Genomic DNA, 14,492 nt, shown 5'->3' with positions numbered 1-14,492 from the left:
TAAATTCAGATAGATGATTTTCAAAGTAATTATTTTCATTGCTATAAATTCGGTGTCTAATACAATTAAAATACTTCTGTCTCTTGTTTGCTTCCATAGATACGCGCCGTTATCCGAGCTAAACTTCAAGAATTGGTCACAATCTGCAGCTGGAGGAGGGAGAGGAGTGCTTAGGGACCGTCTACAAACTGCAACGGGGTTTTAAGAGATCTCCAGGATGTGACCATCCATGCATTCTCATGTTCACTCTTTAATCCTACGCTATTCAATAATATGTCTTCTCTGTCCCTGTATAATTCTCTCATTATATCCATAGATCACCGCAGCTAGCTCGTAAGGTAAGAAGAAACCCAGTACATCTCATTTAATTGTACTTCATTTCTTTTGGGGATTTCATCGGATCGGTTCTCCCCTCCCCAATGATACTCCTGCACAACGGGGCCTAATCGCCAAAACTCCATTTCATTCATTCGTGTATTCCTGGCAATACATATGTATTCTTACATCAAAACCGTCTATCCTGATTGAAATGAAGCTCAGCGTAAGTTCAACCAGGAAGACCTTCTTTACTCATTCATTCACTATTTCCATGTTACTACTATCTCTCCTCTCAATAAGTGATCAGCGCGTCACTTCCCAGCATAACCAATCACTTCGCTCTACTCTCACAAGCCTATCATAGCACTCCGCTAAATCTTTTAAATCTGCTCTCCCCTCTGACAGCTGCCATTTCAGGTGAATCGGCGCAACCCTCCTCCACCCCTTCTTTCACCTCCTGTCCCTCTGAATCCAGGGTCAAGCTAAGCCCCTCCCCTTCAGACCGAACCCAACTATCCATTCACCACCACCAGGGTCTAGACCCCGGGGGATTTCATCGGATCGGTTCTCCCTCCCGAATGATACTCCTGCACAACGGGGCCTAATTGCCAAAACTCCATTACATTCATTCGTGTATTCCTGGCAATAAATATGTATTCTTACATCAAAACCGTCTCTCCTGATTGAACTGTGGATGTTCTTTCCCTGCACTCCTCTAGAGGAGAGGTGTTACCAATGCAGAACAAACAGAAAGAGGAGATGTTGGACACACATTTCACTGCCTCTCTATTTGTTTGAGTTAAAATCGCTGGAAACATGGTAACGCAAAACCTATGATCCACCATCCACCAGTAATCATAGGGTTATAAATGGGCATGTACATGGGGAATGTTGGTTAATGCTGAGGTGCCCGGTTGTAGGAATCAATTTAAGATTTTCTTCTTTTTTTGTAATGTAATTTCTGTTTATTTTATTAGTGATTTCCCGAGGATGCGAGGTTGCTGTCGACTGTAATTTGATTGGTGGTTTATTTGTATAAATAGAAAAAGAGTTTGTAATATCACTTTTAATTCCAACAGAAACACGGATAGTCAACAAACTCATGAAGTAGTGATCTGTTGCACACCCAAATTTGAATCATAGACATTGTAGTGAGGTAAGGTAACTCATTCCTTTGAGAAAGTTTAAGTGTTTAATTTGTACAATAGACAACAGAATCATCGTATGTGAGTATAGGATTAGGCAATACCTAGAAGACATCTGTGACAGAACAACACATTTGTTGACAGCGACAAGCAAAATAAAATCTTGAAATGACACACATTGCAAAACTATCTTTTAAGTGTAAGAAGTGGACAGGAACTTTAACCTCTGAGTTGTCCAACTTCAACAAACATTTTAAAGTTTATCACTCAGGCAGTCCTTTGCTAAATTGACGAGGAGCCTTTAAAAAGTGTCACAGAAAACATTTGGCCAGAATCAACATCAGTCCCTATCATGCTTGGAACTACTGATAGACAAGAAGCAGAGGACAAGACAACCAATCAGATCATCTGATCTACAGAAAATACATTATTCTTCACTCACATATTCATTGTGTGGTCAGTAAAGCCAGTGTGTCTGAATGCATTCATTGCATTAGTAAATGATTACAATCTTAAACAGAAGTAAACATGTTCTCTTAGTTTCCAGTTTAACGCTGACGGTACACATAGACCCCTCATCTATTATCACACCCTCTTAGCCTAGTTGCCAGCTCATAGAGTACTTTTGTGAACCCGGAAATGTTGAGTGCCCCAAAGTTTTATGTTAGAAATATATAGTAGGGTCCCCAGCACATAGAAACTGCCAGAGGCTAACTTGCATTCATTAGCATGAATTAGCATATGAAGGCAATAGTTCAAAAATGGCTTGGCCGATTTGGAACATTGTTTTGGAGGGTATTTAGGATGCTGAGTACATTTCTGAAATGTTTAGGATAGAAATGGCAGTTTTGAGTTGCCTAAAACTATAAAGTTGATCCAACATTCATCAAAATCAGTCCACACAGGGTATAAATATGGCCACTTTCTGGTTGAATCTGCCATTTTTCATCCTGAGAATGTCAGAAATGGTTTCAATATCCTTAAACAACATCAAAACCACACCAAAATTGTACAAATTAGCCAAGCAATTGTGCTGTTGTCTGCATATGCTAATTCATGCAAATTAATACATTTTATGATAATCGCCCAAAATATGAAAGTAAGCATCCAGCAGTTTCTATGTGCTGGCGACCCGTACTATACATTTCTGACATAAAACTTTGGGGTACTCAACATTTCCAGTTTCACAAAAGGACTCTATGAGCTGGCAAACAGACTGTCTCTACAGCCTGAATAAAATGAAACTGGTTGATGTGAAAAAGATAGCATTTTACATTGAATAGGTATTAGCTTTTTCCAGTCGTGTTTTTTCATATGCAGAGGGAAGTCACATCCAATTCAAAAAGCTTCCTAAATCGACTCAGCTTTGATCCAATCCACCAGATCTTCTGTGACCTCACTGCAGGATTTTATCTCGCGTGTCGGGGAGTCTGAGGGCCACCAGGCCCCCGCACACCAGCGCAGCGAAGGACAGCAGGATGGGCACGGCCCTGGTGACGCCCACAAAGCTGGGGAAGATGGAGCTGCCGAGCACTGCCGCCAGCTTACACAGAGCGTTCAGCAACCCGAAGGCTGTGGCCCTGAGAGGGGAGAGATACTGTGAGGTACTCTTCTGTTAAACCTTCCACTGAAACACAACTGCTCTCAACAACTGTATTACTGCATCTACATCCAGTGGTTACTTTACTTTATTCAGAGTATTTCTACTGTATGCTATTTTATACTTCTACTCCTCTACATTTAAAAGGGAAATCATATGATTTTACTGCATTACATTTATGTAAAAGTTTTAGCTATTTTAACAACATCTACAAATGTAACTGGTGGACTCTTTAAGTCACAAAAGAGATCAAATATTTGACAAGTCAATCAGCACTTTGTTTGTCTACAACAGTAAAATGCTACTTGATGCAACCATTTTATCTAGAAATGTTACATACTGTATATCACAATTATATACACACTAACAAGCCATTTTTTTCAGAATGAATACTTTTAATCTATATACTTTAAGTACATTTTGCTGATAATACTTTTGTACTTTTACTGAAGTAGGATTTTGAATGCAGGACTTTTACTTGTAATGGAATATTTTGCCAATAATGTATTGGTACTGTTACTCAAGTAAAGCATATGAATACCTCTTCCACCTGATTTACTTGAGTATTTCCATTTATTGTTACTTTATACTTCTACTTCACTACATTTCAGAGGCAAATATCATACTTTTTACTCCACCGCATGTATTTTTACATTCTCAGTTACTAGTTACTTTGTACATAAAAATACACATGCAGATATGGTATAATGCCGTATTGTACTGCTAATCTAGACAGTATTTCAAGTATCTAAATTGCTCCACATTGACAAATTACAATACTAACATTCTCTTATATGTATAATATAGGATAACATAATAAATATAATAGTATAAAACTGTGAAAAGATCCTTTCTGCAACAAGTACTTGAAGTACTCTACATGTGGCTGATACAGTAATGCTTCTTTACTTTATATTATTCTGAAATGGGACATTGTGCAGAATGAGTAGTTTTACTTTTTGTAAGGACATTTTGGTACTTTTACAATTACATTTTTTTATTAGGAGTTTCACTTGTAATGGAGTACTTTACCACCATCGTATTTGTACTTTTACCGAAGTAAAGGATCTGAGTACCTTTCCCAACACATCTGACATACACATTGTATACAACAACAGAGTGTGGTACCTCTTGGAAGTGGGGAACAGCTCCACGGTCACCACCTGGATGCCGTTCCATGCCGCGACACTGACGCCGCAGAACAGACACTGCAGGGCGATGATCGCTGATTGGCTGAAGCTCAGGAACAGCAGGAAGGTGCAGCCAGCTGAAATGAGCATGGAGCCACCTGAGGAGAACACACACGCTCTGTATGAATCTTGACATTGAGTCTCAATGTAGGTTTTCTATTCTGTTCATTTTTCTGGAGTGATTGAAAAGATAAGAAGAATTAAAGCAGCAACAACTACCAACACTGAAAGGATAATGAAGCCCAACTCGAGATGACTAGTTGTGTCTGTAAACCTGACCAAATCCTCACAGCTGCTCTCTGTAACTCAACTCTTCACCGATGAGGAACACCTACAGAAATAACTCCACCACAAGGCACAATCAGAGGACACTTTAGGGATGATGATAACTAACACTAACTATTTTACATTTACTCATCAATGTTGGAGTTGTGCTGTAAATTCATTCTTTTGATGTGTATGATTAACTTGAGTTTTTCCTACATTTCATCAATAGTTTTTTCCTTGTTGTGGTGATAATGGCAGATAAAACGGTTTGTATTTAGTGTGAGGATTTTGCTACTCATTGTTGAGTCAGCAGTCAACGTTTGGCCGACTTCACACTTGAGCCGCAATCCAAAGGTGGGCTGATCTTGTACCGTTGGTTGAAATCTGATCATTTCTTTTTATTTCACTTACCATCTAAATAAGGCCACTTCAAAATATGATACGATAGAGGGTTCGAGTTCCTATGTGGTTGAAATGTGGTCCAGCGTCATTCATTCCATCATTAGAATGAGGTGGAATCATGTCACCAAGCTAACTTGAACAGAATACAAAAACATTTCAATAGTTTGAGTTGATAGAAAGATTTTGCTCCAAATGTTTATCAGAAAGTGGGGATGTATTCCTAACTTCCCTAGCTATCCCTGCTTGACCAACTCCAAGGTGGGATTTGGTCACAGCTCATTAAACATCTAAACCCAACTAACCCCAGCATTCAACCTATCACAATCAATTTAGCCGCCATTTCTTTATGTGACCACCTAGCTGCTGTGCAGTTTTAAAAGGTGAGCATTTTTTCAGCTATATAAAACATGTTGAGTCTGCAGCCAACCTTCTGTCGCCTACACACTTGAGCCACAATGCCTTGCCTTTACATTCGCATAGGAGCTGAAAAACGACACTTCAGAATATGAAAATTGTTGGTTTTTTTGTGACTGCATGGACTTATAGAAAAAGCATCTTTGAATCAGAAGATTGAGGGTTCGAGTGCCACGTCCAGCATCATTAGAATAAAAAAAGCGAAATTCTGTCTCCTGCCAACTCGAGCAGAATACAAACATTTAAAACGTTAGAGTGGATTCTGCTAACTTTCCGTTGTGAAGTCGGCAATCTACCCTTCAAGCTATCCCTGCTTCACCAGCCCCAAGCTGGGATTTGGTCCCACCTTATTAATACTGTGAACATATATAATTCTATTGTCTAAAAAAACCAACATCTAAATACAGCAGAGGAGCCCGGAGAGCACAGACCTCGGCCAAGGCCAACCCCAATATCACAACGTAACAATGATTTGTGTATCTGCCCGTGGTTCTGATGGAGAAGAAAACTGGACAGGCAAGCACCCTTATTCCAAGATCAGGTTACCCCTCCCTCTGGACATTGTGTTCTGTCTTCTCACAAGCATTGTTTGGTGTTCCAAAATGTACCGTCATATTTATGTGTACAACAGTGCATCTACACAGAGATATATACAGGTTTGGACATGTCACGCATGGATAGTGCTGCGTACCTCACTCACATTCAGGTTCAGATCCGGACTCAAGTCCAGAGGTTCAGGTTCAGGTCCGGACTTATAAGTCCGGACCTGAACCCATGGCTTGTGTCAAGTTGTGTGACTAAAGTGAACTTATTGTGAGCTAATTATCAATTGAAAATGAACTCATAATCAACTCAAATTCAAACTCGTCAGGTGTATTGTGCTCCCTTCCAACTTGTGTCTACATTTCTCTACAAAGTACAAATGTAAAAAAAATACTTTTTGCCACTTAGTCTACAAATGACTTATGACAGCAACTACAGTGAACTACTACAAAGTTCAAACATTTATTTCATTTACCAAACTAAAGTAACCAAACAGTCCCTGAGCTGACTGAGCCTAAATCCCTAAAACGTTGCTGAAAGGTAGAGTGTAGAGTAGACTATACGCATTACACTGTTACACACCTACTATACAGTATACACTGTAGTGACTGTACAGTCAGTGTACTGTACTCTCTGTACACCATGTCTTTTCTACAACTCTACATGTGTACATTATACAGTACATACATACCAAATATCCAATATGGCGACCAGCAGCCCACGCTGTCCACTATGTCTAAGCCAATCACATCGCTAGCTTCCCTTGACGTCACACAGATCTCGCGAGCAGTTGCGATATTTTGCGAGACTTCGTGAGTTCAGTAATGGCCGCCATATCAGAAGCCGACACGATGTTTTTCGTCTTTACTCAGCGCAAATTTCTCAATCTATGGAAGGTTTTAGATGGTTTAGAACAAAAAGGAGAATATACACAAGTGCTAGTTTTTATGCGAGTCCAAGTACCAGTTCCCGACGTTCCGGTTTAAACCGGACTTGAACCGAAACTTTTTACAAGTCCAGTACCGGTTCGGCGTACCGGTACGCAGCACTACGCATGGATAAGTAAAAGGTAAGACATTTCCAAAACTCACCTATGATCTTGACCCTGCCAATCTTCTCCATAAAGAGGGCAGAGATGATGTTGCCCGGCAACACAGCCAGACTTCCCAGGAAGCTGACCAGGTAGATGAGCACGTCGTTCTCCTCCACGGTGTCCAGGTGGCAGCCCTGTTTGTTGTGCTCGAAGGTGGTGTTCTCTATCCTACAGTCAATGAACTTCTCCTCCCACAGGTCTACAAAGAAACAACATCATGACGAGGAAGATGAAGCTCATGAAAGATTCAGGGAAACGTATGGTGGGGTTTGTTTAATTCAAACTTGAATGAACTTTTTGACTTAGCCTTCACTGTTTTGGATATGTTGTACTCTATGCCTGAATGATCTTGTTATTGAGTTGTATGCTTATATCATTGTTTGTAAATTGTTTGTCTAGTTTTGTGTGACTCAAAGATCTATAGGGACAACAATGAAAATGTCATTTCACTACTATCTGTATCCGTGTCCTACACAAATATATTCCGATCTGTACTTGGATTATTTTGGAAGTGCACAACAAATTAACTGTGTAGTGTACTATCATTGTTTGCATTCGATTTTGTTAGAAAAATATCACTCGTCACCGGCTTGATCTTCAATATCAGGAAACATGTATTTATTATCCTTGCAAGAATGGAAGTAGTCATCACACACAGAGGTTGCATGGGACAAATAGTTCTCCGAACAGTGTCCTTAGCATTCCTTATATACAAGAGAGTGTTACAGTCACAAGATGAGAGAATACTGGTTCAAAGCAGTAATCTGACCTTGGTTCAACTTCAGATTAGCTAAAGCCTGCGTAATCAATAAACATGACAGTCATATGCCTATCTCTCTAGGGGCTGTGTCATCATGTTAATCGTAAGAACATAGCTATCATATGTAAAACACAGTGTCTCATGAGCGTCATCCATCTAATCATACATCTGGTTACGTACACAGTTACAGTTAGGTCTCGGTTATCATGTGCTACACTGATAGAGAAAGAGTACATTAGTATGTAGTATTTTCCCAATATATTGTTTACAGCTTGGCTCCCATCTAGCCTATATGAATTAAAAAAAAATAGAAAGCAACATTTTCTCCACCTTCAAAACAAAGGAGGAAGGATAAACTAAGGCCAAATGTCTATATAGAAAAAAAACATATATATAGCTGTTGGGGTCTGGATTAAATTAAATAGAGGAAATAGAATATTAAAGGCAAAAAAAGAGGAAAGACTGAAATTAGTGGGCAATATTGTATGATTTTCCTTTGTACTGGTAGGAGGTTCAGATGGAGCTTGAACCTGCTGTTATGTCTAGAATAGAAAATGAGGCCCTACTGGTACAATGGGTCAGAACCAGGTAAAACTCATTTCAAGTTACTCAACATATACTGTATTTCGCTGTCTAACCACTTCTTAATTTCTAAAGTATAATGATGTATGGTATCTAATACATTTAAATGATCAGTAAGGGAGAGAGGGGTAAGATGACCACAGCAACCTTTACTTCAGGACGTCTTCTGTCAATCACAATTATAATAATGCATCAAAGAAATGTGGTCTTGTGGCTTAACTAAGGCGTACATTGATCCCAGTCGAGGGGTAAATTGAGCCATCTGGGGGTAAAATTACCAGTTGACTTTTCAAGTTTAAACCTGAGTTGTGTGGTACAGGAATGCTGTTTCTGTCAGTAATTCAGAGCCAGTTCACAGCATTTCTTTGGAGTAAGGCCATGGAACTGGTCAGCAGTTTTTTGATCTGGTCTGAAGCCCCTTCTCTCTCCTGTGTGAAGACCCTCTTTCCTCTGCTGTTCCTATACCTCCTGTTTTCACTTCTCTACGCAGGGTTGACCTGTCAATATTTCTGTCTTTTGCCACTGCTCTGATGGATTCTCCAGCCTCTCCATCAGTGGCTGCTTTCTTCATCTCCTCAGTCTTTCTCTTGGGCTTTCTTGGCATGATGGCTTTACTACAATGTTTAAAACATCACAAACACATCAGTTGTGTACAACTATATTGAAAGAGCATTTTACACCTCCAGTGCCTCATGGGGGGTTAAGATGAACTTTGCCCCACAGCCACTTTTTGGAAAAAACTTTGTAGCTTAGTCCTTCATGCTAATCTTTAGCTAAATGATTCACATGGTGTTACACCTTGCTACATAACTGTAAACTGTAAATAACCAACATGTGTGATATATATTTTCAGACCTGGATATATTTGCTTTGACAGAACAGTAATTATAGCTGACATGTTGAAACCTGGAGAAGACATTTTTGCTTAGGAAGGTTCGCAACAGAGTGAAGTGATCTGGAAGTTCTTTAGGAGCAGCCATGAAAAGAGCTGTTCAGAGTCTCTAGATCAGTGGTTCCCAACCTTTTTTCCCAAGAGCCCCCCCAAATGACTCCTGTTGGAAGTTGCGCCCCCCCCACACACACACACAAGGGGCGTGGCGCGCAACAGCGGGAATTCAAGTTTAAATATCTCAAAAAAGCTACAACTACTGCCACAAACTGGATGAATGTGAAGTATTTAGTTAAAGGAGGATGAAAGCGTAATTAAGGAGCACTATTGGAGCGACTTTGATGGTTATTGGACTCAGGATTCATTCATTTGGATTCCCGCTGTATGAAGAAATGAAAGGACGGCGCAAGTGGAAACAATTCACAAAGGGATGAAACTGTTTAAAACACATGCTCAAAGTAAGCCGGATTTTGCCGATGTGTTTATGTGGATTCAAAAGTCGTAAATAATCTAAATGGAGGAGACCGATCTGATCGGAGCAACTGTGACAAATAATCCAACTGAAACCGGCATGGACAATGACTATGTTTTAAAAATGCACTTATCCAGAAAAGCCTGGTTTGGACACTTTATGGGCAGAAGAAACATTTATATTAAAGAAAGAATTATACATTTCTGTCTTTTTATGCCTTTAATACTAACTTGAATTTTTATTAAAATTAATTAGTCAATTATTTTTTATATTTTATTGTAATGTAGAGAAGAGGCTTTTAGTGACAATCATGTATTGCCTTACAATATGTACAAAAAAAAAAAAAAAAAAAAAGGTCTAAATATGATATTTGGCCTCAAATCATCTGAGGCCTGGCACCCCCCCCTGCAATCTTTGGGTGCGCCCCCCAGGTTGGGAACCACTGCTCTAGATGATGGAAAGGAGCTTCAATATTTCCTTTATAACCTCCTTTACCTGAGGATACACTGGACCATCCTTTACAAAGGGGAGGAGAAAATGTAATTGCAAACGATTGTGACGGAGAAACGAGCTAATGTAAATTACGGTGCTTATTATGCATTTTAAAACTAATGCAATAACTTGCCAAATTCAGTAATAACTTGCCTCAGCCGGTTTGCTTTCCATCCCCAAGGCCAAACTCCAGAGCTTCGGGGACAGAGCCTTCTCTGTGGCAGCCCCGAAGCTCTGGAACTCCCTCCCCCAATACCTCCGTGAGTCTGAGTCCCTCACCCTGTTCCAGTCCCGCCTCAAAACCCACCTCTTCAACTCTGTATCCATAAGCCCCCCCCCTCTCAATCAACTTCCTCCTGACTGCTTTTCTGTTTTGTTTATTTTTGGCATTGTCTTTGTTTTGTTTGTCTACCCTCCCTCCCAAATGTAAAGCGTCTTTGGGTTCAAGAAAAGCGCTATAGAAATAAAATATATTATTATTATTAAATTGTTTAACCCCACGACGTGAGTCACAGAGGTTAAGCAATGGTGGTTAGGAAAAGACGACCTGATATGTGACAACTCTACCACAACCCTGGTCGGCGACAGAGTCTGTGATATACAAGATTGTATTGTCAGCTTAAAAATTGACATCATAAAGATTCATAGTAAAATGTCATTTATTTAGAGTAATTATCAGGGGACGCAATATAAATAATTGTGCGACACATTTATCAACCACAAAAAGACCATGGCCAAAACTCTCAAACTGTACCAGCTTCATTTCTTAAACTACCGTTCTTAATACATATATTATGGACTAGACCTACATTATTGTTTAGGCAGCCTTTCATCTGTATACGTTTGGGATAACAAGTATTTAGATTTTGTAATGCAGTGATGACAATTTAAGATGTCAAATAGTGAACCATTGTGTGATTTTTTAATATTAAGTGTGAGCACTGCAAATACTTGTTTAAAGTATCTGGTTTTGGGAGGTGCCTGAAAATGATGGAATGCAGCAGCAAGTAAAGATTTAGATGTAACCCTCTGAACCGTAACTCCTGCATCACTCTTGTTTTTTGTAATGGTCCCCCTCCTGCTCCAGCTGAACCTACCTGTGTCAGAGAAGCGGGTGGAGCGGATGGTGCAGTTCTCAAACACAGTGTCTGTGGACCTGATGTCTTCAAAGCGACAGCCTTCAAACAGTGAGCCCTCAAACCTCACTGACTTCATCTCTATTTTGATGAACCTATGGGGGTGGGGTGGTACACACACAAGCCAACAGACAAAAAAAACATGGACTCACTTCTATTGCTGTGGCAGCTCAGAATTAGAAAGGTAAGAATGGGTTTGACTGGTTAATTCAACATGGCCGTCTCTGATATTACTGCCATGGAGTTCAAAGGGTGGAATGATCATCTCCATGGAAACATGATATAGTGTACTCCATTGGCAGCCTTGTTTATTATACCATCAATGCCGTATAATATGTTAAAGCCCATTCTATATTTTTCAATTCTGCAAAATGCATAGAAGTTAAATAATATACAGTAGTACACCATACTGTATATCTGCAATGAACATGTCCTCGTGCAGAGTGTAACCCTAACCCTTGGGTTCTCTCGCTCATGTTGTTACAAAACCACACAGCAACACCAAGTCCAGCTCATGGTTTTAAAATTCAACTGTGGGAAACTTGGATGATACTTTAGAGGTGGTGCAAAGTTTGTTTAAAAGCTAGACTCAGATTGAAAGGAATAAAGAGATACAAATAGGTGCACATCAATTCAAAGAATATGATAGTGGCAAAATAGAAAAAACAAGTATGAAAGGTATCTTACTTGTTGTGGAATTAAAGATTACAAAAAGGTCAAACTGAATGAACTCAGCACAGCGGTGCTGATGGGTTCTCTCTAACCCTTTTTCAAAGGAAAACAGAACAGCAGACACTCGATATGACTTCAGGTTGCTCTAACAAAATCAGGGGCTATATATTTACTGACTTGATAGTGTACCTGGCATATGCATGTATACACAGTGTATACCTTGTAAGGTGCAAAGCCTTCATAAACCTGTAAGGATATTTACGGTGCACTTCTGTCATTTCTGTTCTGAACATTAGCATATACAGTAAGAGATTATCTGTGCTCTTATTGCCAATGTTTTATGAGTTCCAGGGCATCGCATACATCAAAACACAGCATGCTAAACAGTTTCTGCTAACAACATAACTGAGAATGAAATGATTGATATTGTAGACCTCATCATAATCTTGTTATGGTCACGGGGATGAGGTGTTGATGAACCTTTTCTGGACAGTAAATTGAAAGTAGCTGTCTTTGGATAATGCTATTATGGTCTGAGGGTGATCTGATCCATCGGCCACCAATAATTACCGGCTCATTGTAGGTGGTCTCTACAAAGGCCTATCAGAAGAGCCGACGACATTCTGAATTCTAACGTTTTCAATACACATTTGTACGATTTATGGCCTGCTCTTCATTATGATATCTCAGTGCCCTTAGTCTGTATCGCCTTCACACTCCTGACTACTTCCAAAGACTCATTACTCAGTTGTGCATACGTATTAAAGCTGAGCATGTCTTAGCACACATGTGTTCCAACTCAACCTCAAGACTCTACCTGCTGTGTGCGGACAATATCACTGCATAGCTTTGTGTTATGAAGATGATGCAGCGGTACATACGAGTCATTGATGTATTCCCCTTCTTTATGGATCTGGTTTTCTAAAGAAAAGTTGAAATGGAAGTTCTCCACTCGTTCTCTATGGAACACCTAAAGGAGGACAAAAAACATAAATACATTTTTTAAAATCAAGCAATGTCCTTTCAAACCATGATGATGTTTATTTATGAAGGTAGATATGGTGCAAAATGCGAGAGCTTGTAAAACCTGATGTGAGCACTTGCAGATGAATGTGTCGCTAAAGTAATTTTCACCTGTAGATGTGAGGGGAGGGAGGGGGGTAAGGGGCGGAGCTATCAGAACGACGAGGCGCAAACTCGGGTCAGTCACAGCCATAGTCAGGTCGAACCGGATGACTGCGGGGGCCCTGCATGTTGCCCCTTTCACACCAATGCGGTTCCAGGGCCGGTTCGGAGCTTGAGCCTGATAAGCACCGTTTTTTCCTGTTCACGCCGCAGCGGAACAGGAAAACCCGAAAACCTGTCTTACCAAGCTCGAAAAAAAATGCGGTCTAGAAGCAAGAACTGCATACGTCACGTCAGAGGGGGCGAGATTAACCTGAACTAACAGTTTATGGAGAGTACGGCAAATAAAAGTTGAAACAAGCAGTAGCACTGAGCAAAGTGACTAGAACGCAACCACACACTTGTAAAAACAACACACTTTATAAAGTCAGGTAACACTAACCAGGCTTCGTGTGATTCTGTCTTGTACCTTACTTTGACCATCCGTTCACTGTCATTGATCATTGTGGAGAGCAGGCAGACGTGTTGTTTTGTATTGTAGCAGCTATCAGATTAAATCAATACATGGGCTGCACAGGTTGTCATGTCCGACTATCACAAGTAGGGATGGGTACCGAGCCCCGGTATTAAACGGGCCGCGGGGCTGAATTATTAAAGACCGTGGTACCATTAAGCTCCGACGTTATCGGTCTTTTTATCGGTACTGGAGACATGTACAAAAGATATGTCATATGTATTATTGCTACACAAACATTATATTGCAGTTTTAGTGTCGCCAACTCTGTTTCTAACATGCAAAAAGACTGCAAAATGCGTCTATGATTTATTTGTAGTATTTTCGATCTTTCCAATCCAGACGAGAGATCTCTCTCCCCGTCTGTGTGCGAGGGGGCGGAGCAGTTTACACACACGCAGCTGCTACATGCATGCAACCAGGGGCGGACTGGCCACGGGACGAATCCCGATGGGCCGGTAGCCCGGTACCGAAGTGGGCCGGTCGGACCACTCGACGCGGCCCACTGCCCCACTCCGATCGGCCCACTTCGGTACAGGTGAAATTGTAATCAGCTTAATGCTTGGCCCATGTAGTGAACGTGGATCGCTTTATTTAGTGATCGGATACGATCGGAAAAGCATTCCATGTAAACGGGGCTATTGATAGGTTGTCAAACTTGTCAATCTTATGTTTTTCGAAAGTAGGCTAATAGATGAACTGAAGGGGTTGGGCCGGGAGAGATGAGTCGTCTCTTCCAATTGGATAGAGAGCGAGGCCCGCGTCAGAGGTCCACTCATCAGACAAGCTCCCTAGCTTCGTTTGATGATTGATCAGTAAGTTAGCTAGCGAAATTGAGACAGACAAGTTGGAGAACAGTAAACATTTTCGAAAATCAC

General features: G+C 40.5%; 1 protein-coding gene across 4 annotated transcripts in view; it reads right to left on the bottom strand.

Annotated features, from left to right (window-relative positions):
- Window positions 1-1,491: 1,491 nt before the first annotated feature.
- Window positions 1,492-14,492, bottom strand: part of LOC117553257 (synaptic vesicle glycoprotein 2B-like) — a 74,487-nt gene continuing 61,486 nt past the window's right edge. For 2 of the 4 annotated variants that reach the window (XM_034227125.1, XM_034227127.1), the window contains 5 exons: window positions 12,857-12,945; window positions 11,265-11,398; window positions 6,971-7,171; window positions 4,192-4,351; window positions 1,492-3,043 (listed from right to left, as the gene is read on the bottom strand). In XM_034227125.1, the coding sequence (XP_034083016.1) occupies window positions 2,860-3,043; window positions 4,192-4,351; window positions 6,971-7,171; window positions 11,265-11,398; window positions 12,857-12,945 (768 nt within the window). In that variant the 3' untranslated portion in view covers window positions 1,492-2,859. The remainder of the gene's footprint in view (window positions 3,044-4,191; window positions 4,352-6,970; window positions 7,172-11,264; window positions 11,399-12,856; window positions 12,946-14,492) is intronic. The other 2 variants (XM_034227126.1, XM_034227128.1) reach the window with 2 other exon arrangements.

This window comes from Gymnodraco acuticeps, unplaced genomic scaffold, assembly GCF_902827175.1.
Source record: "Gymnodraco acuticeps unplaced genomic scaffold, fGymAcu1.1, whole genome shotgun sequence".
NCBI lineage: Eukaryota > Metazoa > Chordata > Actinopteri > Perciformes > Bathydraconidae > Gymnodraco > Gymnodraco acuticeps.
The sequence above is the reverse complement of the archived record's forward strand: the minus strand, read 5'-3'. Positions and strand labels throughout refer to the sequence as shown.